Raw genomic sequence first — 27,567 nt, forward strand, 5'->3', positions numbered from 1 at the left:
TTTTCTGAACATCATTATGGGGGCGGCCATCTTGCCTGAGCTGTTCTTAACAGCATTTACAAAGCATTAAGAAAATTGCTTTACGGCAGTCACCTGGTCTGTAGACACAATGGTTAGGAAGGGCCCTCATTAACTTCTATGGGACCGTTTTCTAGGCATGCTCTATGACATGTGCAGAGGTCATTGTACAAGGAAAGAATAGATAAGCTTTAACAATCACGTATTGTGAATGGTGGATCCTGTCTTATCTATACACAGAGGTGATATCATTGCAGTCAGGATTATAATGACGGATAAGCAGGTAACTGCAGTAAAGTGATCTGTACAGACCAAGAAGTTTGTGCCTATTTGGTTTAGTGGCCAGAGTGAAACCTGCAGGATTTTATGGTGTTTATGTAGATATTGACCTAAAAAAATAAAATAAAATAACATCACCAAAATCTTTCTAAATATGTTTAACATGAATATGTGATTTAAGCTATAGGTCATCTTTTGCATGATGCTTTTCTCAGAGGGGCTGTCTGGGTGAAGAAGGGGTTATGTCCGGGTTCAACTCTGAACCCGGATAACCCCTTTAAAGTAGAAAAGCAAAAAATGTAAAATATATACAGGATATATAAATTTGGAATTGCCATACGTATTCTGACCCGCAAAATAATGTTATTGCGTCACTTGTACTGTATTGTGAATGGTTTGCTCTGTAATGTATCTCAGGACTTGCTCTGCCCTGCCAAGCATTACAATGCAAAGCATGCTGGGTTGGTTTGGTTAGCAGACCCAGCGGAAAGCTGAAGAAAACAAGTATATTGGGCAGAAATCCGCAATGCTTGGGGTACTGAATGCACATAAAAAATCATTATGGGACTGGAGAACTGCTTTAAAAGGCATATCTCAGCAGATTTGCACCTATACGTGCTGATGCACACAACTGTATGTATTTTGTGGTCCACAAAACATGGATCCTCAAAAATGTAATGTCCATGTTGCATCAGTTTTTTTGCAGATCCATTGTATGGAATGCCTATCCTTGTCCTCAAAAACGGACATTGTGGATATGTGGATACACGGACACGGAATGCAAACTGAGATATTTCATTTTTTTTGCTGCCCCATTTTTTTTTTTTTTTTTTTTTTTTATTACTTTGCAATATTATAAAATTCATAAACCCGTCAGTTCTATTGAGTGACATTAATTTCACTTCACCAACCCCCCACCCAACCCCACTTTGCAGGAAGAGAAAAAAAAATGAATGGTTCCGCATGTGGGCTGCAAAAAACAAACAAACGGACATGGACAAAAAATACGTTATATGTGTGTATGAGCCCTGAAACAGGATGACCTGTTACATGTGCACTTGGCAGCTGAAAGCATCTGTGTTGGTCCCATGTTCATATGTGCCAGTATTGCTGAGAAAAATGAAGTTTTCATGTACGCAAATGAGCCTCTAGGAGCAACGCGGTGCATCGCCGTTATGCTCTAGGAGCAACACGGGGCATTGCCATTATACTCTAGGAGCAATGAGGGGCATTGCCGATGCTCAGCTCTCTCTGCAACTGCTGTGCTCTTTGCACTTTGAAAGGGCCAGGCAGTGAATACATCATAATGACTGGACCTGTCAATCAAAGTGTAGAGGGCGTGGCAGTTGCAGAGAGAGCAGAGCTTCTAGGAGTAATAGCAACGCCCCCATTGCTCCTAGAGGCTCATTTGCATAAGTTAAAACCTCATGTTTCTCAGCAATGTGGGCACATATGAACATGGGACCAACACAGACGCCTTTACCTACCAAGTGCCCATGTAACAGGTCAGCCAGTCTCATAGGTACAAATCTGCTGACAGATGCCCTTTACGGGGTAAGATTGTTTTGAGCCAAAACAAACAATTCTGGCTTTGTAAACTGATGGTCATTTTTGTCACGTCTGTTCATCTCTGAGATATTGAAGTTTGTGATAGAAATGTTAGTCAGAGATTTTAGCAGAGCATGTACAGGTGAAATGTGAAAAATGTTAATATCTTGCAAAGTTCCTTTATTTCAGTAATGCAACTTAAAAGGTGAAACTAACATATGAGACAGACTCATTACATGCAAAGTGAGATATTTCAAGCCTTTATTTGTTATAATTTGGATGATTATGGCTTACAGCTTATGAACCCCCAAAGTCACAATTTTGAGGTACCCTTTGCTCAGGGGATATGGATTAATTAGCTGACTAGAGTGCGACACTTTGAGCCTAGAATATTGAACCTTTTCACAAAATTCTAATTTTAAGCTGCATTAATGCAATTCCTTTTCATTTGTAATACTGAAATAAATGGACTTTTGCACGATATTCAAATTTTTCAAGTTTCGCCTGTATTTGTCACTTTTCTTACTGCCTCCAGACTTGGCTCTACATCGTACTGTGTCTATCCACTGCTGGCAGTGTAAAAATCTGACAATTTGTACATACCGCAGCAGTTTACCATGTGACCTCAAACACATATGACGTGACTTAAGGTGCCGTTATACTGTTACAGCGAAGTGATGGCCCAGCTCAGCAGCTGTGCTTGCACCAGCACCCACAAGTGCCAGCTGTATTATACTCCTAGCACCCTACTTTCACTGCCACAATTGGAAAAACCTCCGGTTCCGACCATTTAAGGTAAGGTGTGACAATGGTGCGAGAATGACCTTGTGATACACGTTAGAAGAACACTCTCCATAACAATCTGCAAGTGTAAATGTTTTTGACAGTAGTGTTTGAGATCATTAAATGTGTCAGCTGTTGTGCTATGTGACACAGACAATGCCTGTAAATGCTGTTTAGCCCTGTGACAAACTGATGGTATCTGCATAACGGACAAGAATAGAATATATTCTATCTTTTTGGTGGCCAGCTGGACATACGGATGCGGACAGCATAAACTGTGCTGCCCACATCTTTTGTGATCCCATTAAAAAAATGTGGATCAGATGCGGACAGAAAATACAGTCGTGTGCATGAAGCCTTATTTGGTGCATCAGCCTCACATGTAAGCTGCAATAAAAATGTGTAGTCATATGTGGAGGCTACTATTACCACTTCCGGACAGAGCAATTATTCGCAGTTTTGTGTCTTTGTGCCTTCCCGAAGCCATAACTTTTTTATTTTTCCATTTACTTGTTTGCTGCGGAATAAGTTATCCTTTCAAATGGCACCATTTAATATTGCATACGATGTAATAGGAAGCTGGAAAAAATTCAAATGGGGTGGAATTGGAAAAAAAATATGCAATTATGTCATAGTTTTGTTTTTACGGTGTTCCCAGGATGGTAAACATGAATTGTTACCCTCATTCTCCAGGTCAGTATGATTATAGCAGTACCACATTTATTAAAGGGCTTCTGTCCCCCCCAAAACCCTTTTTTGGGGGGGGCTTGTTAAAATCGTTATTTAACGGCTATTCCCTATATAGGGATCTTACCTTTGTCTGTGGCTTCTTTTCATTAAAAAACGATCTTTTAAAATATGCAAATCGCTTCACTACCAGCAAGTAGGGCGTCTACTTGCTGGTAGCCGCCGCAAAAAACTGCCCCCTCCTCTTGTTGATTGACAGGGCCAGCAGCGATCTCCTCCTCCGGCTGGCCCTGTCAGCATTTTAAAAATCCTGCGCCTGTCTTCATTCTGCGCAGGCGCTCTGAGAGAAGGAGGCTCGCCTCCTCAGCACTCCCTCAGTGCGCCTGCGCCGATGACGTCTTCTCTTTCGGTGACTTCATTGGCACAGTGCTGAGGAGGCGGGCCTCCTTCTGTCAGAGCGCCTGCACAGAATGAAGACAGGCACAGGATTTTTGAAATTCTGACAGGGCGAGCCAGAGGAGGAGATCGCTGCTGGCACCTGTCAATCAACAGGAGGAGGGGGTGTTTTTTTGCGGCGGCTACCAGCAAGTAGACGCCCTACTTGCTGGTAGTGAAGTGATTTGCATATTTTAAAAGATTGTTTTTTAATGAAAAGAAGCCACAGACAAAGGTAAGATCCCTATACAGGGAATAGCCATTACATAACGATTTTAACAAGCCCCCCCCCCCCCCCAAAAAAAAGGGTTTTGGGTGTGACAGAAGCCCTTTAAGTTATTTTTATTTAGCTTAATAAGTTTAACTTAATAAGAAATCATATAATTTCTTATTAACAATGCACATAAAATAAAAACTGGAAAGACTATTTTACAGTTACTTCTATGGACCTGTGTGAGGGCTCATCTTTTGCAGGGTGATCTGTAGTTTCCAATGCTACCATTTTGGAGTGTGTATGCCTCTTTGAGCACTTTTGATTACATATTTTTGGGGAAGGTGAAGTGACAAACGAAAGGTCAATCAGACATTTAAAAAAAAAAATCAGTTAAAGCGTTTACCATACAAGATACCGTAAATACATATTTTTATAGTATAGACCTTTTGAGACATGGTGGTACAAATGATGTTTTTAATTCATTTTTTTTTTTATTATGGGGAAAGTGAGATGACTTAAATTTTTCAGAACATGGGTACATTCACACGACTGTATTTATGGGTCTGTATCCAATCCGCAATTTTGCGGATTGGATGCCGATCTATTAATTTAAATGGGGCTGCAAAAGACAGCACACTGTGTTCTGTCCGCATCCCTACTTCAATTCCACAGCCCCAAAAAAGATAGAGCATGCCCTAATCTTGTCCACAATTGTGGACAAGAATTAACATTTCTATCTGAGGGCTGGGCAATTTGCAGACCACAAAACACATACGGTTGTGTGAATGGACCCTAAAGCTGCACTGTGATTGGTTGCTATGGGCAACAATGACGGTTTTCCCTGTATCCAGTTTCATCAATTAATCTCTTTCTAACAAAGCTAGAACCAGCCTTGTACCTCATATCAATCTGGCAACCCAAGGGGAGTGTCTTTTCTGCTGCAACTAAGGGGATGTGTCCTTGTTCTCCCTATCACAGCTCAGGAGGCGTGTCTATTCTGTTGCAGCTCTCTCCCTATCATAGCTCAGGAGGCAGTTGACAGATGGAACTGAACATGTGTGGCATCTCAGTGAGCAGGACAAAGAACTAAGAAAAAGAAGAAACAGCAGGTGGCGCTATACAGATACATTTTATTGAATACCTCAGTGGCGATACACAATTTTTTATAACAAGCAATCTCAATAGTATTCAGATCCAGTTGCTGGTTTGAAAACTGTAAAATATTTTTTATGGGACTACCCCTTTAAGCCATATAGGAACATATTTCTGCATTTTATTATGTTGTGGTAAAAGTAAATTTCCCCTTAAAAAGCGAAAAACTACAGCTCAAGGTGCATGCAGTACATTTAGTCCGGCTGCCTCTTGGCGTGTGCTGCCGTCCGGGGGCACACGTGAACTAGCGGGAGGACGGATCCGACAGGCTGTTCACCCATCGTAACAGTCTACCGGAGTCCTCTGCCGCTAGTGTAAGAGTACCCTTAGCTAATATGATCATCAGATGCAAAATTTTAAATCATCAGTTGACTGTACACTAGTTGTCGTCCATGCGCTATTCGTGTATGCAATGGACTGCAATTGGACAGCACATTGACCCATAGAGGCAAATTCTTTTCACTTCTCCATTTTTCCACATGGACTGAGGAGGACATGCACTTCTTTGGTCTGTTTATCATGGAACTCAGACCTTGAGACTATTTCAGACAGTTGTCTCCGTGGTCACCAGATCTGTGTCTTATGTGGACATGCGGATCTTATTCAGTATTAAAAATTGTTCATGCATAGTGGCCATAACATGGAAGATTTTTAGTGTGCTAGTCTGAGTCAGACCCTACAGTAGTCTCTCCTCTTATGTGGCACAGAAGTCTCATCAAACACCCGGACCAAGCTGCCTCTATATTTCCAAATTCCACATACAAAAAAAAAAATACATATTATGTGGAACCAGAGACTAGGGCCTGTTATAATATCATCAGAATTCAAACACTGCAGCACTATTGTAGAACTGCTGCAGTAGTCACACCCACAGCTATAAATTTATATGCCAGGGAACGTTCTGATTCATGGTTCAACCATCTCACATCTCTCATCACACTACTATGTGCAGCATCTAATAAAATTCAGAGCATGTTTTATTTCTGCGGAAACTGATACCAGCAATCCAATGAACGATTTATATGTGGCATATACTAGGATCATATTCCTCCATGATCACAGATTATATTTAAACTTGGGCGTGTGATGTATTTTTATACTGTTTATATTTAGGATAAACCCAATTTCCAGTATGACTATTAATATAGCTGGGTTTGTCAGGTTATGTTCAAATGGCTAATAGCCACTGCAGAAAAATAAGTATCAAATCAGTAGCTGAAACCAGGTTGCTTTTAGTGGCAGATTTGTAATTTAGTGGTGGTCAGTGGTGTACCTCCAATGGAAGCAGAGTGTGCAGCAGTGTTTGAATTCTGATGATGCTCAACTTGCGGCCCTCCAGCTGTTGCAAAACTACAGCTCCCATCATTCCCTGACAGCCTAAAGCTATCACCCTACAGAAGGGCATCGTGGGAGTTGTAGTTTTACAACAGCTGGAGGGCTGCAGGTTGAGCATCCCTGGCTTAGAGAATGGTGTAGTTCCAAGGTTAGAAAGGTGCATCTGCCTGGACCTGTGATGACATGATGACAGGGCCTTCAATCTCCAATAGCATGGAGAAGAACTGCAAGATAAGCTCTCCTTTGAGACTAGTATGGACTGTTAAAAGGAGGTCCACTCTTTACTTTCCACGTAATCCCTATTTGCTGTTTTTACTCAGAAATATGAATTCATGCCTCATTTATTCTCATACTTCAAAAGTGCCTCATTGTACATTATAACTGTGAAGTACTTTGTATCTAACTCATATATAGTACTGCAGACATATACAACCCCTAATACTTCATGTACCTCACACAGCGACCATAATGTATAACTAACCACATATATCTGTACACACTGCATGTATTTTACCTTGTACCTCACATATCAGTACACTGCTGTATATACTATATATCTCAACAAATCTATTATATCTCTTACTTTCTGACCATTGGCAACATGTGACCTCTGATGTCACACATCCTTTTTTCGACTTTATTCTTCCTTCTACCAGGTGAAGTTGGGGAGGTAATTTGGCAATGCACACTGGTATGCTGCTCAGAGGTATTTTATGTGACTAGATATATTTTTTTGCTCCACTTTTATTTTCTTTCTTGTATTGATGGTTTACATAGGGGCATGACCAAGTAGAGAAAAATTCACCTCCACGGTGTTCATTGCGCACCATTATTTTTATGTAATATCATACCTTGCTGCTGCGGTTTTTGTTTCATGGTCTTTTTGTAATCCCAGTCCAGCCCTGATGGCACACTATGTAATACGTAGCAGCAAGCATAGTTCATGGAGCAAGGGGAGGGGCCAGGAATGGGTAGTAGGATGGGCTATGGGTGGGGTATGGGGGCCCAATTTAGATTCTTGCTATGGGGCCCAATGATTTCTATGTATGCCCCTAGTGGTGCTTTTAGAAGCACTTTATAAGAATTTTTGGTTGAGGTCTTCCTGAAATCCACAATCAAATCTGCTTCAAAGAAGTAACATGTCACTTCTGAAGCATTTTTCAGACCAACTACTGAAAAAAACTAGAATGTTTACACTATGTGCAAAAGGTGGAGTTTCTAACATTAAAGTCAAGAGGGAAACTGTTGGCGGATTTAGCAGCATAAAATGCCATTGTTTGCTGCTGAATCAGTGGCACATTTCATGACCACTTGCCTTTAAGATGTCAATATACACAGAGCAATTAAAGGAGTTATTCAGGGACATAACTTTTTAGAGTTTGATGAAGTCTGGATGGCTTAGGCCTCTTTCACACGGGCGTCATGTTTTTTTGCCCGGATAAGATGCGGATGCGTTGAGGGAAAATGCACGATTTTTCCGTGCGAGTGCAAAACATTATAATGCGTTTTGCACGCGCGTGAGAAAAATCGGCATGTTTGGAACCCAAACCCGAACTTCTAGGTGTTCTGTAGATTGTATTATTTTCCCTTATAACATGGTTATAAGGGAAAATAATAGCATTCTTAATACAGAATGCATAGTACAATAAGGCTGGAGGGGTTAAAAAAATATATATTTAACTCACCTTAATCCACTTGATCGCGCAGCCCAGCTTCTCTTCTGTCTTCTTCTTTGCTGTGCACAGGAATAGGGGCTTTGATGACGTCACTGTGCTCATCACATGGTCCAATCACATGGTTCGTCACCATGGTGAGGGACCATGTGATTGGATCATGTGATGTGACATCACCACAGGTCCTTAGTCGGCAGCTCAACATTACAGAAGACGACAGAGATCCACAACTACACGATCAAGTGGACTCGGTGAGTAAATTTATTTTTATTTTTAACCCCTCCATCACTATTTTACTTTGCATTTTGTATTCAGAATGCTATTATTTTCCCTTATAACCATGTTATAAGGGAAAATAATACAGATCGGGTCCCCAGCCCGATCGTCACCTAGCAACCATGTGTGAAAATCGCACCACATGCGAATTTGCTTGCGGATGCTTGCGATTTTCACGCGGCCCCATTCACTTCTATGGGGCCTTCGTTGCGTGAAAAACGCACAAAATAGAGCATGCTGCGATTTTCACACAACGCACAAGTGATGCGTGAAAATCACCGCTCATGTGCACAGCCTCATAGAAATGAATGGGTCCGGATTCAGTGCGGGTGCAATGCGTTCAACTCACGCATTGCACCCGCGCGGAAAACTCGCCCGTGTGAAAGGGGCCTTAGGCTGCTTTCACACTAGCGTTACTTTTTTCCGGTATTAATATCTGTCATACCAGAAAAAAAGGCTTCAGTTTTGTCCCCATTCATTGTCAATAGGAACAAAACATAACTGAACAGAACCAAAAGCTCCAAACTGCATTCCGTTCCGTTTGGTTGCGTTCTCATACCAGAGAGCAAACCGCAGCATGCTGCGGTTTTCTTTCCATCATGGATCCGTCATTACCCACAATGCAAGTCAATGGGGACGGATCCATTTAACTCTGACACTATCTGACACAATAGAAAACGGATCCGTCCCCCATTGACTTTCAATGGAGTTCATGACGGATCCGACGGATCCACAATCTGACACAATAGAAAATGGATCCGTCCCCCATTGACTTTCAGTGAAGTTCATGACGGATCCGTTTTGGCAGTGTTAAAAATATTTTAAAGATAATAAAACTGGATCTGTTCAGCATAGAACAGATGCTGATGGTTGTATTATCAGTAATTGAAGCGTTTTTGCTGAACCCTGCCGGATCCAGCAAAAACGGTAGTGTACAAGTAGCCTTTTCCTTAGACCTAACACTTTTGTCTAGAGAACTACTTCAGGTTTCCTACTCTACCCTCATCCTTGACCTGGAGTGAGATTGCGACTTTTTTGTGTCTTTAAAAAAAAAAAAAGTCTAAATGATAAATGTGGAGTAAAACTCATTAACATAGCTAACCACACCCACTTTCCCACCCAAATTACAAAACTGAGTGAGTGGTGTAAAAACTCAAAAAGTCGCTAAATGTTGCACAGCCGCAATCATTTTGAGCAAGTGCGTGCAAAAAGTTGCAAAGGCATTATTTTTGTGGCTTTTTGATGCCAGAATTCTGGAGTGAAGGTGAGAAATCAGGGCCATAATCTTGTTTTCTTCTTACCACTAGAGATGAGGGAATCGAAGCTGACAAAGTTGAATTTGTTCCGAATTTCAGGAAAAATGTAATTCTGAACTAATGCAAATTTTCTCGCGCTTAGTGGTAACGAATCACAATTTTTCCTAACATGGCGGCTGGCAGGCTACAATGGCGGCTACATGTGTAAGGACATGGAGCAAGGAACTCTGGGAAGGCGGGATGACCCATAATGCCATGCATGCAGCCATTCAGCAGCCAGCCAGCCCGGTGATGTCCCAGCCCTATAAATACGGCAGTAATCTTAGAGTCTGCCATTCACTATCGTACTTTGTTCAGTGATAGACGTGTATGCAGGCGCTGGGGAGAGTGAAACAAAAGCTAATAAAAAAAAAAAAAAGGAAAGAAGCGATTTACCAGTGTAGGGAAAGGATAGTGAGAGGAATCATTTCACAGGCAGGGAGAGACGTGTGCAGATGCTAGGGAGAGTCATACGAAAATCCTCATTGTGAAAAAAAGCGATTTACAAGTGCAGGGAAACTTGGGGATCCAGATAGTCTCATAATACAGCTCTGTCCTTCCAGCAATAAGTTATTGGGGTGCAAGTGCTATGTTGAAAAGCCTTTAGTGGCTTTTATCTGTGGAAAAAGATAAATATATACGCAGGTCACTTTTGCTGTTAACTGTGCTGATATAATTTATTGCCTTTTACAATACGAGAAATATGCTGAAATAATTTCTTTGCCAATTTCAAATCCTTTAGTTGCCTATCTCAGTAAAAAAAGAAAAATATATTTGGTGCTTTTAGGGGTGTTTTAATTTGCTTTTAATTTAGAGGTATAAATGATTCTGGCACAGGCACAGGTCGTAGCAGAGTAAGGGGACGTGGCATCAGGGGTTTATTTCTGCCATATATAACAGCTTTGATGCTTGGCATCGGAACTTGTACATTTCACTTATCTACATCCATGAATAACTATTGTTTTGAAATAACATTTACTCTTCTCAGAAATCCAATTAACATAAATTTACTTCAATGTTTCTGTACCTTATACAATACCTTCTAAATGATAAATAGATGGTATAATATCTATATAAATCAATACATTGTTACACATAGATAACACATTATATGTTGTAAACTAAATAATATACCATACAGATATTTATAATATAATATTTATAATATAATCATGAATATATAAATTGAACCTCATACAGCAGGTGTGCCTCAAGGATATGAATCCTTATCACGTCATGGCTTATCCATGAAACAACCTTGTTCCCTCCAGACAGACATGTCTTAGGAAGTTGGTATACTCCTCATAGATAAACCCATATCCTTAGCAATAACTTTTAATTGCAATGTCCGTTTATGTTCACAATTATTTTTATATAAACTGAACTTGCCATGAACTCATCTTGGCTTCCTCAGCCACATAATAGAACTTTGGTTCAGGCTGATTTTATTCTTAAAGGCAATGAGATGAGCATTCATTTTGGTTATAATGTCATTAGATAATATTGTATACTTATGAAAATGCACAACAAATACCCCTTCATTCCAAAATGTTCCATAACGTGTGAAAGTATTTGGAATGTCTAAAAGGGCTTTTCATAAGTCTTCTTCTAAAGATTGGGTGCGTGAACCTTGCTTGTACCATAACTTGACCAAAGTCTTTTTGAAGAATCTTATCCAACGCACCACTTGGATGGTCAATAAACGTAACCATCCCAGGATCCTGCAAAACAGTATATAAGTTCGATAAATGTTTGTTTTGATTCACCATCTTCGCATGAATGTTTATTAGGTTCCTTTTCAATGAACTAACTTCGAGTTCCAATGTCTTGATAAAGATTGATTTGGCAACTGTTACACCTGCGGCAATGACAGTGCCCACTACGCTAAAAATTATAGCAGCTACGATTGCAGAAATGAATCGCTTTGGTGTTTGGTTTGTAGAAAACTGCTCTCTGGTTAAGGTCTTTCTCGCTTGCTCCAGGATTTGCGTAATCCGCGCTTGGGAATATCCGATGTCCGTCTGGTACCAGGCTTGGAGGATTTCCGGCGACATGATCTCAGACACGTTGAATTGTCTTTCAACGAAGATGCGTGGATCCAGGCTGATGTAGATCTTCTGGGATAGAATCCTCTTGTTCGTCAGTATGAATTCTGCGGTGTCTTGCAGCATGATCCCGGATGAAGGACCTAGCACAGCAATCGGCTCGGCGTGGTATGATATAAACGATGGTGATCATCTTAGTCGGCATCTTGTACCTATAAAATTGTATGACATATATGAATACATGCATCTTTCACTTTTTATCCTTCAAGAAAAGAGTTAATGCTATCGTATCTTTGATTGGCATAGGTTCTTTTCTTGAACAGAGTAAGTTCTCCATTTTTAGAGGTAATTTAAGAGATGTTTAGTTACGAAGGAAACACACATGAGGATGGTTAGTATACATGTTTGTTCATACAATACCAATCCTGGTTTCCGTCTTTAGCTGGAACCATAAAATCTCTCCACCTCTCTTCATCCAACTCCTTCTGTCTCGCAAAGTCGTGAGCTAGGAAGACAAACACGTAACTGGTTAATGTGCACCCATTTTTCTACAAATTCATCCCCCTTAGGGATTTTTATCTTGTAGACCACAGGTGACAACTTGTCAGTGATGACATAAGGTCCTTTCCAGGAAGGTAAGAACTTTCTCTCCTTCACTTGATCCTTGATCCCGAAGTTATAGAGATAAACCTGATCGGAAATTTGATATTCCTTCTGTGTGGTCTTCAGATCGTAGTATGTCTTAGCACTTATCGCGGCTTTCTCTATATTCTTCTGAGCGAATGCAAAAGCATGCTGAAGGTGCTTGCGTAGATTTTTCACATATTGATGAGATTTTGTAGCATTTATTAAATTGTGGTCTTTCGTCCGGTATAGCAAATGTTGGGGTAACACCATCCTCCTGCCTGTGATCATTTCGAAGGGAGAAAGTTTGGTTGCTGCGCTTTTGGTGGCTCTAATGGCCATAAGAACCAAAGGCAATTTGACATCCTAGTCCTTACCGGATTAATTGACAAACTTTCTTAGAATGTTCACAATGGTTTGGTTGTAGTGTTCCACTCCACCACTAGAGGCTGGCCGATAAGCTATATGTAGCTTCCTTTTTACCCCCAGTATCTCCCACATCTTTGTCATCACCTCACTAGTGAAATTACTTCCGCAATCGGATTCGATACGTTGTGGAAGACCAAACCTGGAAAATATGTGGTTAATGAGAAGAGATGCACATATGCTTGAACTACATGTTATACAAGGCAAACATTCCACCCATTTTGTGAACAAGCAAGTGACGGTTAACATATATCTGTTTCCTTTTGATGAGGTTGTTGCTGGTCCGATTAAGTCAATTTGGATGTCTGACCATGGCATGCACATCCCCCTTTTCATCAGCGGCGCTCGATGAGTGGGTGTCTGTGGCTGGAATTGAGGGCAGATTAGACATCCTTGACAATACGTGCGAACATCTTGCAACATATGTGGCCAATAAGCGTAGTCACGTAACAACTCGTACGTCAACTTCTCACCTCGGTGACCAGCTGTCGGGGCATCATGGGCGTGTTGTAGCATCAAACCTTGGTATGTTGCGGGCACTACCCATTGCGTGATACCATTCTTCAAGGTCCTAATCAACAATCCATCCTGTAATGAGAATTGGGACTTACCCTTCATCAAAATCCGTAACTCCTCTTTGCCATCGCAATCTTCTGTATTTATGGGACAATTCTGTGGATCTTCAATGTGTTTATAAAAAATACCAATAATTGGATCCCCCTATTGGCTCGCGATGAGATCCTCACTAGGGGACTCTTGGCTCCATTGCAACACATTGGCTTCAGTTCCCTTTTGTGCCTGACTTCTTGTTGTTGCATCCACTTGGACAGTTCCCATGAGATCATCCACATCCAAAACATCTCCATTAATGGCTGCTTGTTTAGCGAGGGAGTCTGCTAGATCATTTCCTTCCTTATCCATACCTGTATATTTTGAATGACCCTTTACCTTTTTCCAGTAAATGGTAAGACTTTGGGTAATAACCATTTCATCGATTTTACAAAACATTTTACCATGCTTGACTGGCTTGTTATTGCTTCTCATCATGTTGGATCTTTTCCATCCGGGGAAATACTCCACAAAGTTTTTTCGAATATAATTAGAATCTGTGATTATGGAAAACTCTTTAATATCATATTCGATAGCCATTTGTACGGCTTTGTACACAGCGGTGAGTTCTGCGACTTGGCTACTTTTGGGACCAATTTTGTATCCGACGGATATGTCTGGAAATATATTATTCCATGCAATTCTGACACCTGCAACCAGTGTACGCTCATTTCCTAGTACTCTTCTTCATAAGATTTATATGGGGATGATATTTGTTCCGCATTAGAACAATCATGCACTTCAGCTAATCCTTGAACAACTGGGTTCTTATTATTTTGTTTATACCTGATCTCCAATGGATAGCAATAAATTGAATAATGTGAAGACCTTAAAACATTCTTTTATTAATTATATTAAATTAAAATAATAGGCCCAAAAGTTAATCACAAAAAACCTATCTAGGAGGTAGTGTTCTGCTAGCAACTAGAGTGATATGGTGGAGAGAAGCAGCCAGGAGGTGTGTTCACTGGCTTACTCAGAGAGTGTGTTAGGAGTAATAGGGATACAATAAAAGAGGGAGACAGGTACTGGGTCTCTTCCCCTAAAACATCCCTTAATCCTCACATATAAATCAACACCCCTCTCTGTCTGTCCCTAGGTGTCCCTTGTAGGCTAGATGGTGACTGCCCAGCTTCATCAGAAACAAAAGGACCAGTCACACACTGGGGCAGACAGACAAACAAATAAAAAGCAAAGCTGTCCCAACGCGTTTGCCTGGCTGTAGGCCAGATCATCAGGGGACCAATAGATACCCAGAATTCAATCCAAACACATAATGAGCGCTTATTCCAACATCAGGTACTACCAAGTATGCCGGCACCAGCAAGTAAATAACAGTCTTATTGGTAAAGCAGAGAGTACTTAGCTCACCACATATGTGAGATTCCTGGGTCCGCTCATCTCCTGCGTATGGCAGTGGGGAGCGATTACTCGCGCTGGTGTTCTTTTTAAAGCCACGCACATCTAATTGAGACCGTCCCTAAGATCACATGGTCATTCACGTGGGTCATGACGTAGCTAGTCACGGGAGACCCACGTCACAGTCTAGAGTCACATGATCGGGATCGGCACCGTTAGTGCCGCCCCTTTGCTGAGGCTAACCCTCCGCAGTACAAGGTAGGTCCAGCGCTATAGGGGGGCGGATCCGAGGTGAAATTGTGGAGACATAGAGATGGGCTGTCTCCAGCTCCCACAAACCACCATCTAAAAAGCGAAAATAGCCAGATAAGGTGCGTCACTTCCATACAGTCACAGAAGGCGCTACCTAGGGTATTTAAATAACAGATTCAATAGGCAACAGGCCCGATAGACAACAATCAGTGGATTCCATACTTATTTGATGTCCATTTAAAACCAGTCAGGCCCACACATATAAGGATTACATGTGCCTTCCATCCAATTAAGGACATCGTCCAGGCAGTTATCCTGCTGTTTGACAGATTTCCATCCTTGATCCTGTCACTTTGCAAATATTGCAGTGGTTAATGTGCAGTTGAAAGGTTTTCCACCCTCTGTATATGCAAGGCATGGGGCCTGGATAAGCTTGTCCTTGAGTTCATTCACAGCTTGCTCATGACGCTCACTCCATTCCCATTTCACTCCTTTCTTCAACAACTGCAAAAGAGGTTTTGTAATTTCGGCATAATTATCTATAAACTTACGGGAATAGTTCATCATGCCCAAGAGGGATCTCAACTCCTTGAGATTTGTAGGTGACTTGGTGTTGATCACTGCTTCTACCTTCTTCTTCTGTGGGTTGATTCCATCAGCAGTGATCTCGTGACCTAAGAAATTTACCTTGGCATGACACCATTGAGCCTTCTGCAAAGAAAGTTTCACACCAGCTTTTCTCAGTTGGGTTAGTACATATCTCAGTTCTACAATGTGTTCCTCAAAAGTCATGCTTTTGATTAGAATGTCATCCACATAGGATAAGGTACCTCGTTCAGTGGCATCAGGCATTGCCTTATGCATGAACACAGCAAATTCATGGCCCGCATTTATGTACCCAAAGGGCAGTCGGGTCCATGCATATTGTGTATTTCCAAATGTAAAGGCCAGTTTGTACTGATCCCTTTCGTCCACTTTAATCATCCAATATCCTTGTGCACAGTCAAGCTCGGTGAAAATTTTGGATCCTTGAATTTGCGCCAAACACTGGTCAATGTATGGCACGGGCCTTCCGGACATGTAAACACGTTTGTTTAATTGTCTTAGGTCCGAGCAGAGATAAAAATGACCGTTGGGTTTGAGGTCTCCAAGTATAGGATAGTTGAACGAGCTATGTATTGGACGGATAATGCCCCTCCTCTCCAGGTTTTTGATAATTTCCGATAGGGACTCGTAAGCCGCCAGCGGAAGTCGGTATTGTTTGACAAAGACAGGGGGTGCATCAGGATCTGTATATATTCTTGCGACATGCAGGTCTGTTTCCCCACAATCATAAGAATCCTTGGCAAACGTCCTGGAATTCTGTGAAGAGCTCCCTTAAGCTGTTGACGCTCTGACTCATTGGAGCACGCGTTAGCTATAGATATTTGCTCTTCCACCCGTTCCTGAAATTCTGGAAAGATTTCAGGCTGACTTAACTCGTAAGTTTCTTCAAGCTCACTGGAATCATTTTGGGTGTAGCGTACCTTATCCTTTTCTTGTTGGCATGACTCATACTCCTTTTCATCGATCTCCTGGTTGAAAACCAATGATGACTCTTCGATGTGGCAAGTACCTTCTTCAGAACTGAAAGGGTAAACAGAGTGTATATTGAATAACCCCTCAGGTGTTGAGGAAAAATGTTGTTCCACTACCTGTTCTTCTGTTAGGTATTCATCAGGAATAAGTCCAATTACCTCATTCTGGAATCCAAAAGTATAATATTCTGAATCTATAGCTAGACCAATTACTGTGTTCTTCTGCAGGGATATGCTATAGGGAGCCATGTTATGGATTATCATCTGCAATGGATCCTGATGGATGTTAATTATAGGAGTGGGTTTTACCTTTAGGTAGAATTGCTGCATCCTGTTGTAGAAACAGGTCGAAGCATCTGTGTTATTCAGAGTTTGTCCCTTCTTCACTTGAATGGGAAGAAGAAATTATTTACATCCTTCAGGGATTTTAACCTCCTCGGCAACCATGATACTCACGGCATAGGGCATCTGTTGTCCCCATCTCCATGCTTGCTTCACATCCTGGAATCCCTCTCGGTCTCCCGGTAATCTGGACCAGAGAGTATTATTTATCAGATCAATCTGCACTGCAAATCGGTGCAGAAGGTCATTACCCATATACATCTGATGCCGTGGTTCATTCAACACAATGAAATAGTGTTCTGTAGTCTTACTTCCTATGGAGATAGACAAAAGACATTTTGCAACCACATTATGACTCTGGGAATCTCCATCCAGATCATGCACCCATTGTTCCCGTGGAGAGGAAATGTTTATCATTTTAGGATTGGTGACCTGTTTTAAGAGTCCTAAGCTTATGTAGCTGGCTTCGGATTTCAGATCCAACTTGGCATATTTCACCTGGGCTATATTGTTCACCTGTATGGGAATCAATAAATTGTCATTGACCTTTTCAATCCGTACCATGGATTGAGTATACTTGGTCAGGTCCACGACTTCCTGACTTCCCCCTTCAAGGGAAATAGTCAAAACATCCTCATCCAGAGTTAGCAAGCTTCCTCTGGCTTACCATTTTTCAGGATCGTGACATCCAGCGTTTGACTGTTCCTAAAATGAACTTCAACAGAGTTAGGCCTCTCTTCAATCACATGTCAACTGCGTTGGGTTTGTGCATTGCAAGAATAATCATAGGCAATGGGTGCCTTTACCTGTGTCCAAACTGCTTCATTAATGAAGTCTATTATGGAACTCAACCTTTTTAGAAAGTCAATTCCTATGATCAGCCGATCATATAGAAGGTCCACAATCAGTGTGGGGTGTTTAATTGTCTTCTTGCCAATTTTGAATGTCAACCATGCTGTTGTTAAATCCAGAACCTGTTCGAAATAACTATTTGATAAGATAGTGGCCTGTGATCCTGTATCATTTAAACCCCTGATCGGCCCGATATGCTCATCTTGAAGATAAGAATCCACGTAATATCGACCTTTGACCTGAAACAAATCACATAGGAAGTTAGGGTTAGTGTTCTTTTCCTGTTTTCTGAGAGCGTGACCTCTCTGCAGCTTTGCGACCTCTGGTGAATCCTTCACATTCCTGCTGCAGGGAACAGGAGTAGAAGCCCCCACCTTTGGGGAAAGCTGGGCTACGTCACAGTTTATAGACTGTTCACAGCCTGACGCTGATACGATAGGATCACTTGTTGGAGAAGACACAGGATTGTATGGATCGACAAGATTAGTCTGCAAAATAGATAACATATTAGACACCTCCTTCCTGGCCCCAACTTTAGGGTCAGGAGCACTGCAAGCAAAATATGATTAGAAATCAATTTAGATTCTTTCTCAACCACCTTCATAACCTTGCTTTGGCCTGGGCTCTGACCCTGCCCTATTTGCTTTCTGGGGATGAGCTGGGACCTGAAGTTGCCCCTAAAAAAGGTTCAGGCTGTTTTCCTTGGGACCCCTGGGACAACTTACTTACAATGTCATACAGCTGGGTCATTTGTTCAGCCAGTTGATCAAACCTGTTTGGTTTGCGTACATTTTGATTTTGTGAGGCGGCCTGGTTATTGGTGGGTGACCTACTCCTAGGTGAATTTAAGGGTTCCTGCCTATCTTCCCTTTGTTGTCTGGGCCTGTTGTTCCAGTTCCTGTATCCCTGGGAACCCCTATTGTTAAAGGGTCTATATCCCTGGGGACCCCTATTATAATAGGGACGGTAGTTAGACCTTTCAGCACCAGAATTATCTCCATCTGACCCATTGAGGTTTTGGGTTTTTATCTGTTTGGGTCCTACCTGTTGTCGCTGGGTTTGTTGGACAGGTCCTGTAGATTGAGGGTATTTACATGGCTGCATTTCAAATCCCAAGCTAGGGTTTACCTTAGCTTCAGCTACGTTTTGCTCTGGGGACTTTTTGAACCTCCTCTCACCTGTAGCATGGCACTCACTGATATTATACAGTGTGGTGGCAGCCGTCACCAACCTATCCAAGGGAGCTTCAATATCAAGATCTCTAGCTAGGCTAAGTTTGATTTGGGTTGGCATTGCATCATAGAACAGCTGCTTAAACTCTTCAGATTCCCAATTTGGGGACCTATATGCTAACCCATATGCATTTTTAAGGACAGAGAGGAGATCACGGGGACTTTAATTGGGCCTACATGTAAGCTTATATATCTCACGTTTTGCAGCAGTAATGGTTTGGTAAGGTCTGAATTCTAGTTTAATTTCATGCAAAACACCCAGCCAATTTTGAATTCCTCTATCCCTAAATGAAATAAAATAATGACGGTACCTATCATCAAATGTCCATGGTAGGAATCTGATCCTGGCAACATCAGAGTACAACTTTAAAGAATCCATAGTGGACTCATACAGTTCTAAGTGGTTTGCTATTTGAGGAGAAACTTGGGCACAATGGCATTCACAAACTTAATGATGCTTGAGGAACTCTGATCCTTTTCTGAATACTGAGGATTTTTCTTCCTAGAGACCACTTCAGCACATGTCGGTAGCCTGGGACCCTGATCTTTCTTATGGGCAAACTCATGCCTGCGTGGTAGGGAATAAGACACATGTTTTCCCGCATCACTGTCAGAATCACATGCACTTTGATCACTTCCATGAGAAACATATGGCGCAGGGGATTTAACCCTTGCATCTCTCTCCAGGGGAATGTGTGGAGAGACACTTCTAGGTACTTCTGTGTTGCTGGCACCTAGTAAGGTGGTTACAGTTTGGAATGCCCGATTTAATCGGGTTAATGCCTCCTGTGTAATCATGCCATCACTTCTGGGTGGTTTGTGGTTTGGAATGGAGTTTGCTTTAAGAGCATGTGATGACATGTCTAGATACTGGGGTGTAAGATTTGGGGGGGTTGGAAATCCCTCAGTATCAGGTGGATCTTGATCAATATCAATTATAGTATGGCTTGATTTGCTTGTCTGCTGAATTTTGGTAAGCCGGAGATGTAACTCCTCTAAGTAACTTTCTGCCCTTTTGATATGCATCATGGCTGTGATCAGGGTTGTATTTTAAGTCCTTAATCTCGGCCAGTGCGACTCTGAGATCTGCTTCTAGCTGGACTATATAGATCTCCATTCCCTGCACAGATTCATGTCTCTTTTGTGAAAGAGTACTGACCGCCAGTAATGCATACAAAACAGGTGGCAATGTGCATAAAAGATGTTGGTCCTTTTTGTTTTTATCTTGTAACACATCAATATATGTCAGGTATCTTTCAACCATGCCACCTAACTGCCATATCTCCCCACGTTCTTTCTTGGCTTTTTCCTGCAGCTCATTAATCCATTCATTTATATCTTTATAAATTTTGTTCCGTGAGTGTATATATTCAACAACATTATGGATCAGCTGCGTTGGGCTAGGTGGACTGCCTGCTGTAGCATAACCACTACCCGGGTCACTGCCTGTAGCACTCATCTTTTTGATCAATAATCAATACACAGATGTAACACCACACTGGCTAGCCAAGAAGAAATGTGGAACCTTTCACTATTTGCGCAATCAATTAAAGAATTACTCGATCTCGGTGCGGACCTCCATTTATGTCATATATCTTCTATATAAAAAAAATCTTCAGATAAAAGAGAGGATCAAAATAAAACATAAAAATTATATTATCCTTCGGGCGAACATAAACACGCCTCTAAGTTCTTTTTATCAAGTATCTTAATTTGATTTGTGCAAGCAGTGAAACAAAGGGACAACTGTATATGCAAAAATATATAATCGTTTATTATAAAAACAAAGAATATACAAATCAATACAATTGCAAAACAAATTATAAAGTTACAAAATAATACCCAAAATGTACCACACGGTGGTGTTAACACACCCCTATCTCACCAGCACAGTGTGATTTAGTGATTTATGACAACCAGTGTCATACTTTTAACAAACAGACTCATATACCAAAAGAAACTTAGGATCTTCTGTTTATCAAACAGGCTATAGCAATAAAACACGGATTATACAGAAAAATAACTGTTATCCCTTGACTCTGTTTTCCTATGACCAATCAAAAATATATGATATTAATATGATAAAATATTCAGCTTGGCAATCAGACTATGGAAAATAACTTTCCATGGGTTTAGTCCTCTTTGCAAATAATGTCAGATCTTCCATTATCAATATGCATCTTTGCTAAGGGAATAATCAGCATTATGGAGGCGCCTAACACTATATATTCCCACAGTATGGGAACTCTTGGCTATATACAGAGAGAAATATCTTATTAATATCACTGGTAGTAAACAAAATATACATTACCGGGTCAAAAGTAGACAGAGTTCAGATGGGACCAGTTCTGAAGAACTTTCCTAGTAATCCAAAAAATAATCCAAGTTTCTTCTGGTAAAGTTTTCTTTTTGATTGAATGGATGGATGGATCTATGGCTTAATATGGATCTATATGGATCTCCCTTGCTGCCCTGCACATGAGTAATTATTCCCCCCCTTATCTAAGAATCATCCCCTTTAGATTAGGGATTCCCAATCAGGTAAGGTGGGTGTATTTTCATGCTAATAACACCATGATGTTATATTAACTCCTAATATGGCATAGAACAAATAATGAAATAATGTAATATTGTCCATCTACCTCCATATGGCACTGCGGTACTGCAGATGAACATCACAACTTTTAGGCACTAAATATCTAATAATACATTCTCATGACCTCCTTGACCTTCTTAATATACATCATTGAGGAAGGTCTTTTCCTGACACTTAATTACCTATATCCTGGACTTGTTGGAGTTGGCTGTCTTCTCCTATCTTTTTGAAATATAGGTTGACTTGATGAAAATTTTATATAACGTCTTTGATGCTTGGCATTGGAACTTGTACATTTCACTTATCTACATCCATGAATAACTATTGTTTTGAAATAACATTTACTCTTCTCAGAAATCCAATTAACATAAACGTACCTCAATGTTTCTGTACCTTCTACAATACCTTCTAAATGATAAATACATGGTATAATAGCTATATAAATCAACATACACATAGATAACACATTATATGAATTATTGATTAACATATGTGTAAACTAAATATACCATACATATATATACATATATATATATATATATATATATAATATTATTATGAATATATAAATTGAACCTCATACAGCATGTGTGCCTCAAGGATATGAATCCTTATCACGTCATGGCTTATCCATGAAACAACCTTGTTCCCTCCAGATAGAAATGTCTTAGGAAGTTGGTATACTCCCCATAGATAAACCTATATCCTTAGCAATAACTTTTAAATACAATGTCCGTTTATGTTCACAATTATTTTTTTTATATAAACTGAACTTGCCATGAACTCATCTTGGCTTCCTCAGCCACATAATAGAACTTTGGTTCAGGCTGATTTTATTCTTAAAGGCAATCAGATGAGCATTCATTTTGGTTATAATGTCATTAGATAATATTGTATAAATATGAAAATGAACAACATTCCCGAGGCCTGAGGTCCACATGTCAGCTAGTGGTCGTGTCTTGACCAGCAACCCAGCTGTTCTTGATCAGTTGACTGGATCTTCGATTTCGTCCCAAGTGACAGCAGCACCAACAGCTTTAGTCTAGAGTCGCTGATGAGCAGCTTTCTTCACCCGCATAGTGAAGAAACTACTCACCAGCAGCCGCAGGTAGACCTGGAGCAGGACCTGAACCAGCAGGTGGTGGCATACTTTGACAGCACACTGCCAGCCATCATAGATCTTCTGGACTACTGGGCAGCCAAACTGGATTTGTGTCTGCAACTGGCTGAGTTTGCCCTGGAAAAGCTGTCCTGCCCAGGCCAGTAGTGTGGCATCAGAGCGGGTGTTTAGTGCGGCGGGGGCCATAGTTACCCCAAAATGTGTAGAGACTTACTTTTGTCAAGATGAATCAAGCGTGGATCAGCCAGGATTTCCACCCACCAATGCCTGATGCATCAGATTAGATGATCCATCTCCACACTATCTCACTGTTCCACTCTGTGGTATCATGCTACTGCTGTTGCTGCCATATCCACACTATGTCACTATGCTACTTTGTGGCCTTGTGATGCTGCTATTTCCACTCTATGTCACCATGCCACTCTGTGGTATCATGCTGCTGCTGTTGCTGCCATCTCCACACTATGTCACTTTTGCCACTTTGTGGCCTCCTGATGCTGCCATGTCCACACTATATCATGCTGCTGCTTTTGCTGCCATCTCCAACCTATGTAACTGTGCCATTTTGTGGCCTCCTGATGCTGCCATGTCCACACTATGTCACCTTGCCACCATGGGCATCCGCTGAAAATTTTCCAGGGGGGGGCATAATTTTATTGACATTGAAACGGCCACGTGTTTGAAGCCTAACTGCAGATATAAGTGTCACGGCTGGCGGTGGGGGAAACCCCCAGCCGTGCGGTGCCAAGAGATGATAGGGTTACCCCTTGGCCGGGACCACAGAGTTAGGGAGCAGGTCACCTCCTATTGCGTCCCTAACGCTGACCCTGTCTCCTGTCAGTATGAGCCGACCTTGGTGGTAGGAGGGCTCATACGCCGGAACCTAAAAGTCCCTACGAGCCCTCAAGTCGGCCCTGAACTAGGGGACAGAGTCAGACGCCCTACTCCTCCTAGGCACGGAGGAGCAGGAGTCTCAACGGCCAAGCAACACAGGGGGAACATCAACAGACATATGGAAATGACAGGTAAGTGAGACTAGTCCTGCACTTACCTGCCACAGACACACAAACCTGGAACCCATGAACAAGTGCTGATGTCCACAGCAACATAAAGGACACACCAGACATAACACGGGAACCCAGGAAACCATATGCTGCACCAACAAAGAGACCACACAAACATCTTCTGAACACCAAACATGAATATAACTAACGAAGATTTATGAACAGAAGGATGGTCCCCACCAAGCAGATGGAGGAGACAGGAGGCTGCTCCAGCCAGCATGGCTGAGAGCAATCTACTGAACCAAGCCAGGGACTGAGGCTTTATAGGCCAGGTGGCCACACCCATGGTCTGACACACCCAGTGACTCACAGACACACTGGGAAGGGAGTTAACCCTTCCTACACCACAGAAGGGAAAACACACATAAAAAGGGAAGTGCACACAAATCATAATACACCGTGCACACAACACATGACCTAGTGCACCACAAACAGATAACGGGAGTGCACATAAAACACGTTGCCAAGGGCAACCGCACGCATGCCTATTGTCCGCGGCAACCGCACCTGAGGCAACAACGAAGTGCTCCCAGCTGCGGTTGACAACGGAAAACCGCGGGCAACAGCATGCGGCACCCAAGGAGTCACGACTATTACCAAGGGTCGTGACAATAAGAGGGTGGAACGGAACCCCGTTTGTGTTCAGGGACTAAACTTTAAAATAGGAAGCCACCACAAAAGGAAAAAAAACTATTCTTCTTATTTCACTTGAATGTCTATTAATTTGATATTATTTTTGCACCCCTTTGTTATAGTCTCAGCATTCAGCAATATGTTAATTAGCATTTGAAATGTTGTGTTTTGTACCTGAACGCTTCCAGGCTTTTGTCATATGTAACTTACAAGCAGATGGTCTGCAGAATGCCAGGCCGACCACCAGTATTACCCCTTCATATACCGCCTGCCTGTCTGGTCACCCTGACCAGGCGGGCAGGCAGTATATGATTGAAGGGGCAATACTGCCTGGTATATGGACAGCAGAGATGGCATCCTTTGGGCAGTACTGTCTACTGGTCATCCTTCACCAGCACCCTGACTGCCCCCTGCTTGGCCTGGCTCTCATGGCACTTTACTGCCTGCTGCTTGGCTATCAGTGACTCACCCCACACCTAACACTCAGGGTCAGGGAGTGACTCAGTAGTCACACTATGACACTGACTGACTGTCACTCACTGATAGCCAAGCAGGTGGCAGTCAGGGTGCTTGTGAAGGATGAATTGACCATGGACAGTACTGCCCAAAGGATGCCATATCTGCTGTTCATATAATACCAGACAGTATTGAACCTTCATATACCGCCTGGTCACCCCACACCTAACACTCAGGGAGTACTGTCACAATGACTGGTCTGTGACACTGACTGTCAGTCACTCACTGTGTTAGTGTCGCTCTCGCTCATTTATTCAGGCTGCCTGTGGTTGTGGAGTCCTGAAGCGGCCGTCACAGTGCAGGCGGCTCTTCTTCTTGCTCCGCCTCTGCAATGTCTTTCGCGCCAGGAAGGTGGGCGGAGCTTCGTACTGCCGTGTGCGCCCGGCCCTGGTGATTTATCAGGGCGCGTGCATGCTCCTGATATATACTGCTCCTCACTCTGCGGCGCTGCGCAGTGCAGCAGCTGCAGAGCAGAGGCAGAACTCAGTTTACAGATTTCCAGGGTCCGGGGGGGGGGGGGCACTCTGTGGTATCATGCTGCTGCTGCTGTTGCTTCCATCTCCAAACTATGTCACCTCGCCACTTTGTGGCCTCCTGATGCTGCCATGTTCTCAATATGTCACCTTACCACTCTGTGGTATCATGCTGCTGTTGCTGCCATCTCCACACTATGTCACCTTGCCACTCTGTGGCCTCCTGATGCAGCAATATCCACACTATGTCGCCATGCCACTCTGTGGTATCATGCTGCTGCTGTTGCTGCCATCTCCACACTATGTCACCTTGCCACTTTGTGGCCTCCTGATGCTGCCATGTTCTCAATATGTCACCTTACTACTCTGTGGTATCATGCTGCTGTTGCTGCCATCTCCACACTATGTCACCTTGCCACTCTGTGGCCTCCTGATGCAGCAATATCCACACTATGTCGCCATGCCACTCTGTGGTATCATGCTGCTGCTGTTGCTGCCATCTCCACACTATGTCACCTTGCCACTTTGTGGCCTCCTGATGCTGCCATCTCCACACTGTCACTGTGCCACTCTGTAGCCTAATCATACTGCTGCTGTCACCTCCACACTTTGTCATTGTGCTACTCTGTGGCCTCTTGATGCTGCCTACACCTCTAGACCCTGTCATTGTGCCACTTGGTGGTCTCCTCATGCTGCTTCCATCTCACCACTATGTCATAGGGCCACTCTGTGGACTTCTCATGTGTTGCCACCCTCCCCACTCTATGACGGGGTTGCTATTGTCCTTGTTTGGCCTTCTTGAAATCTCCATTTAGTTTACCTTTCTTCTGATCGGTCAGAAGCAGGAGTGGGTACAAAACACAGAAGACATGCAAATATTACCGTCATGTGTCATCTCTGTTTTAGATCCACTCCTGTTTTTTTGGCATTACCAATACTCATGGATTACTGAGCAAATGCTGACTGAGTGAAGGCGTATGCTCCCCAGACAGGATCTGTTTTTTGTGGGTTATTGTTCTGATGGATCAGAGGAAGGGCAAAATAATCAGTGGCTTCAACACAAACTTACTGCTGACACCCTCTCCACTCTTTCGGGAAGGGGGGGGCTCTACTTGTGTAAGCATTTAATAGAACAGGTTCTGTAGACATCTATGTGCAGTGATGGCCAGTTCGCATAGTTCGCCCACAAACATATGCAGGCTGCCATCTATTTTCACAAGTCCGGCGAGGCACAGGTAACCTCTTACCTGTGCTTGTGCGCAAGCTGGTCTGAAAACAAGTGCGGTCAGCGGGAGCAGGCAGTTCCGAGAACAGCCACCGGGGGGCCTTCATCGGGCTGTTCTCGGAACTTCCTGCTCCCGCTGACCGCATTTGTTTTCAGACCGTCTCGTGCCACAGTCACAGGTAAGGGCTTACCTGTGCCTCGCCGGACTTGTGAAAAAAGATGGCAGCCCGCATATGTTCGCGGGCGAACAATGCGAACAGGCCATCACTGTCTATGTGGAATCAGCTGACTAGGGTGTAAAACGAGTACACTTCTTCTTGACGCTAACATGGACCTCTAAGGCTGAGTTAATACTTGAGTTATTTGGTCAGTTTTGGCCCCGTGACTGCCCAAATAAGTGAAGTGTGCTGTCATTCTATTAGTGACGCCTGTCATCTGCATGTCATACTGACTGACAGTATTATTTCACTACCCCAGCACACTCCCTATACGTGTTACTGCAAGGCACAGTGTTCTATGTCCATATAAAGGCTCTATGCAGCCCAGAAATAGCCGTTTTTATTGCGATTGACCGGAAATATATTTGGATCGAAGCAAATTTTTTCGGGGAAATTGGCGAGCCGGCTGAAAATAATTTTTGGGAAATTCACTCATCTCTAGTTACCACACAAGTAAAATGTTTTACAGTTACAAAATAAATACATATTTTTTTTTTTTTAGAATGACATAAAGTGTTTTTTTATAAGCCTATATGACAATAATAACACATTTTTAATATATACTGACTACTTTAATATATACTATTATGTAAAAGAGTAGTAACCATGTTATAACAATAAAGACACTACCGCAAAACTGAAGAAAGTTCTCATCTTCAAGGCTAAAGCCTTATACACACAACTGTATTTTTCTTCAGTGTGCTGTCTG

At 42.3% G+C, this 27,567-nt stretch overlaps 1 protein-coding gene across 4 annotated transcripts in view; it reads left to right on the top strand.

Annotated features, from left to right (window-relative positions):
- The window catches only part of LOC122938416 (protein cordon-bleu-like), a 503,795-nt gene that overhangs the window by 118,570 nt on the left and 357,658 nt on the right, over positions 1–27,567 (top strand). Inside the window, exon 2 of one of the 4 annotated variants that reach the window (XM_044293905.1) lies at positions 11,678–11,908. The exons of 2 other annotated variants lie outside the window; for them this stretch is intronic. In XM_044293905.1, coding sequence (XP_044149840.1) covers positions 11,841–11,908 — 68 coding nt within the window. In that variant the 5' untranslated portion in view covers positions 11,678–11,840. Of the gene's footprint in view, positions 1–2,513; positions 2,641–11,677; positions 11,909–27,567 lie in introns of those variants that run through there. One more of the 4 variants, XM_044293908.1, reaches the window with a different exon arrangement.

The sequence above is a fragment of the Bufo gargarizans genome, chromosome 5 (genome assembly GCF_014858855.1).
Source record: "Bufo gargarizans isolate SCDJY-AF-19 chromosome 5, ASM1485885v1, whole genome shotgun sequence".
In the NCBI taxonomy this organism is placed as follows: Eukaryota; Metazoa; Chordata; class Amphibia; order Anura; family Bufonidae; genus Bufo; species Bufo gargarizans.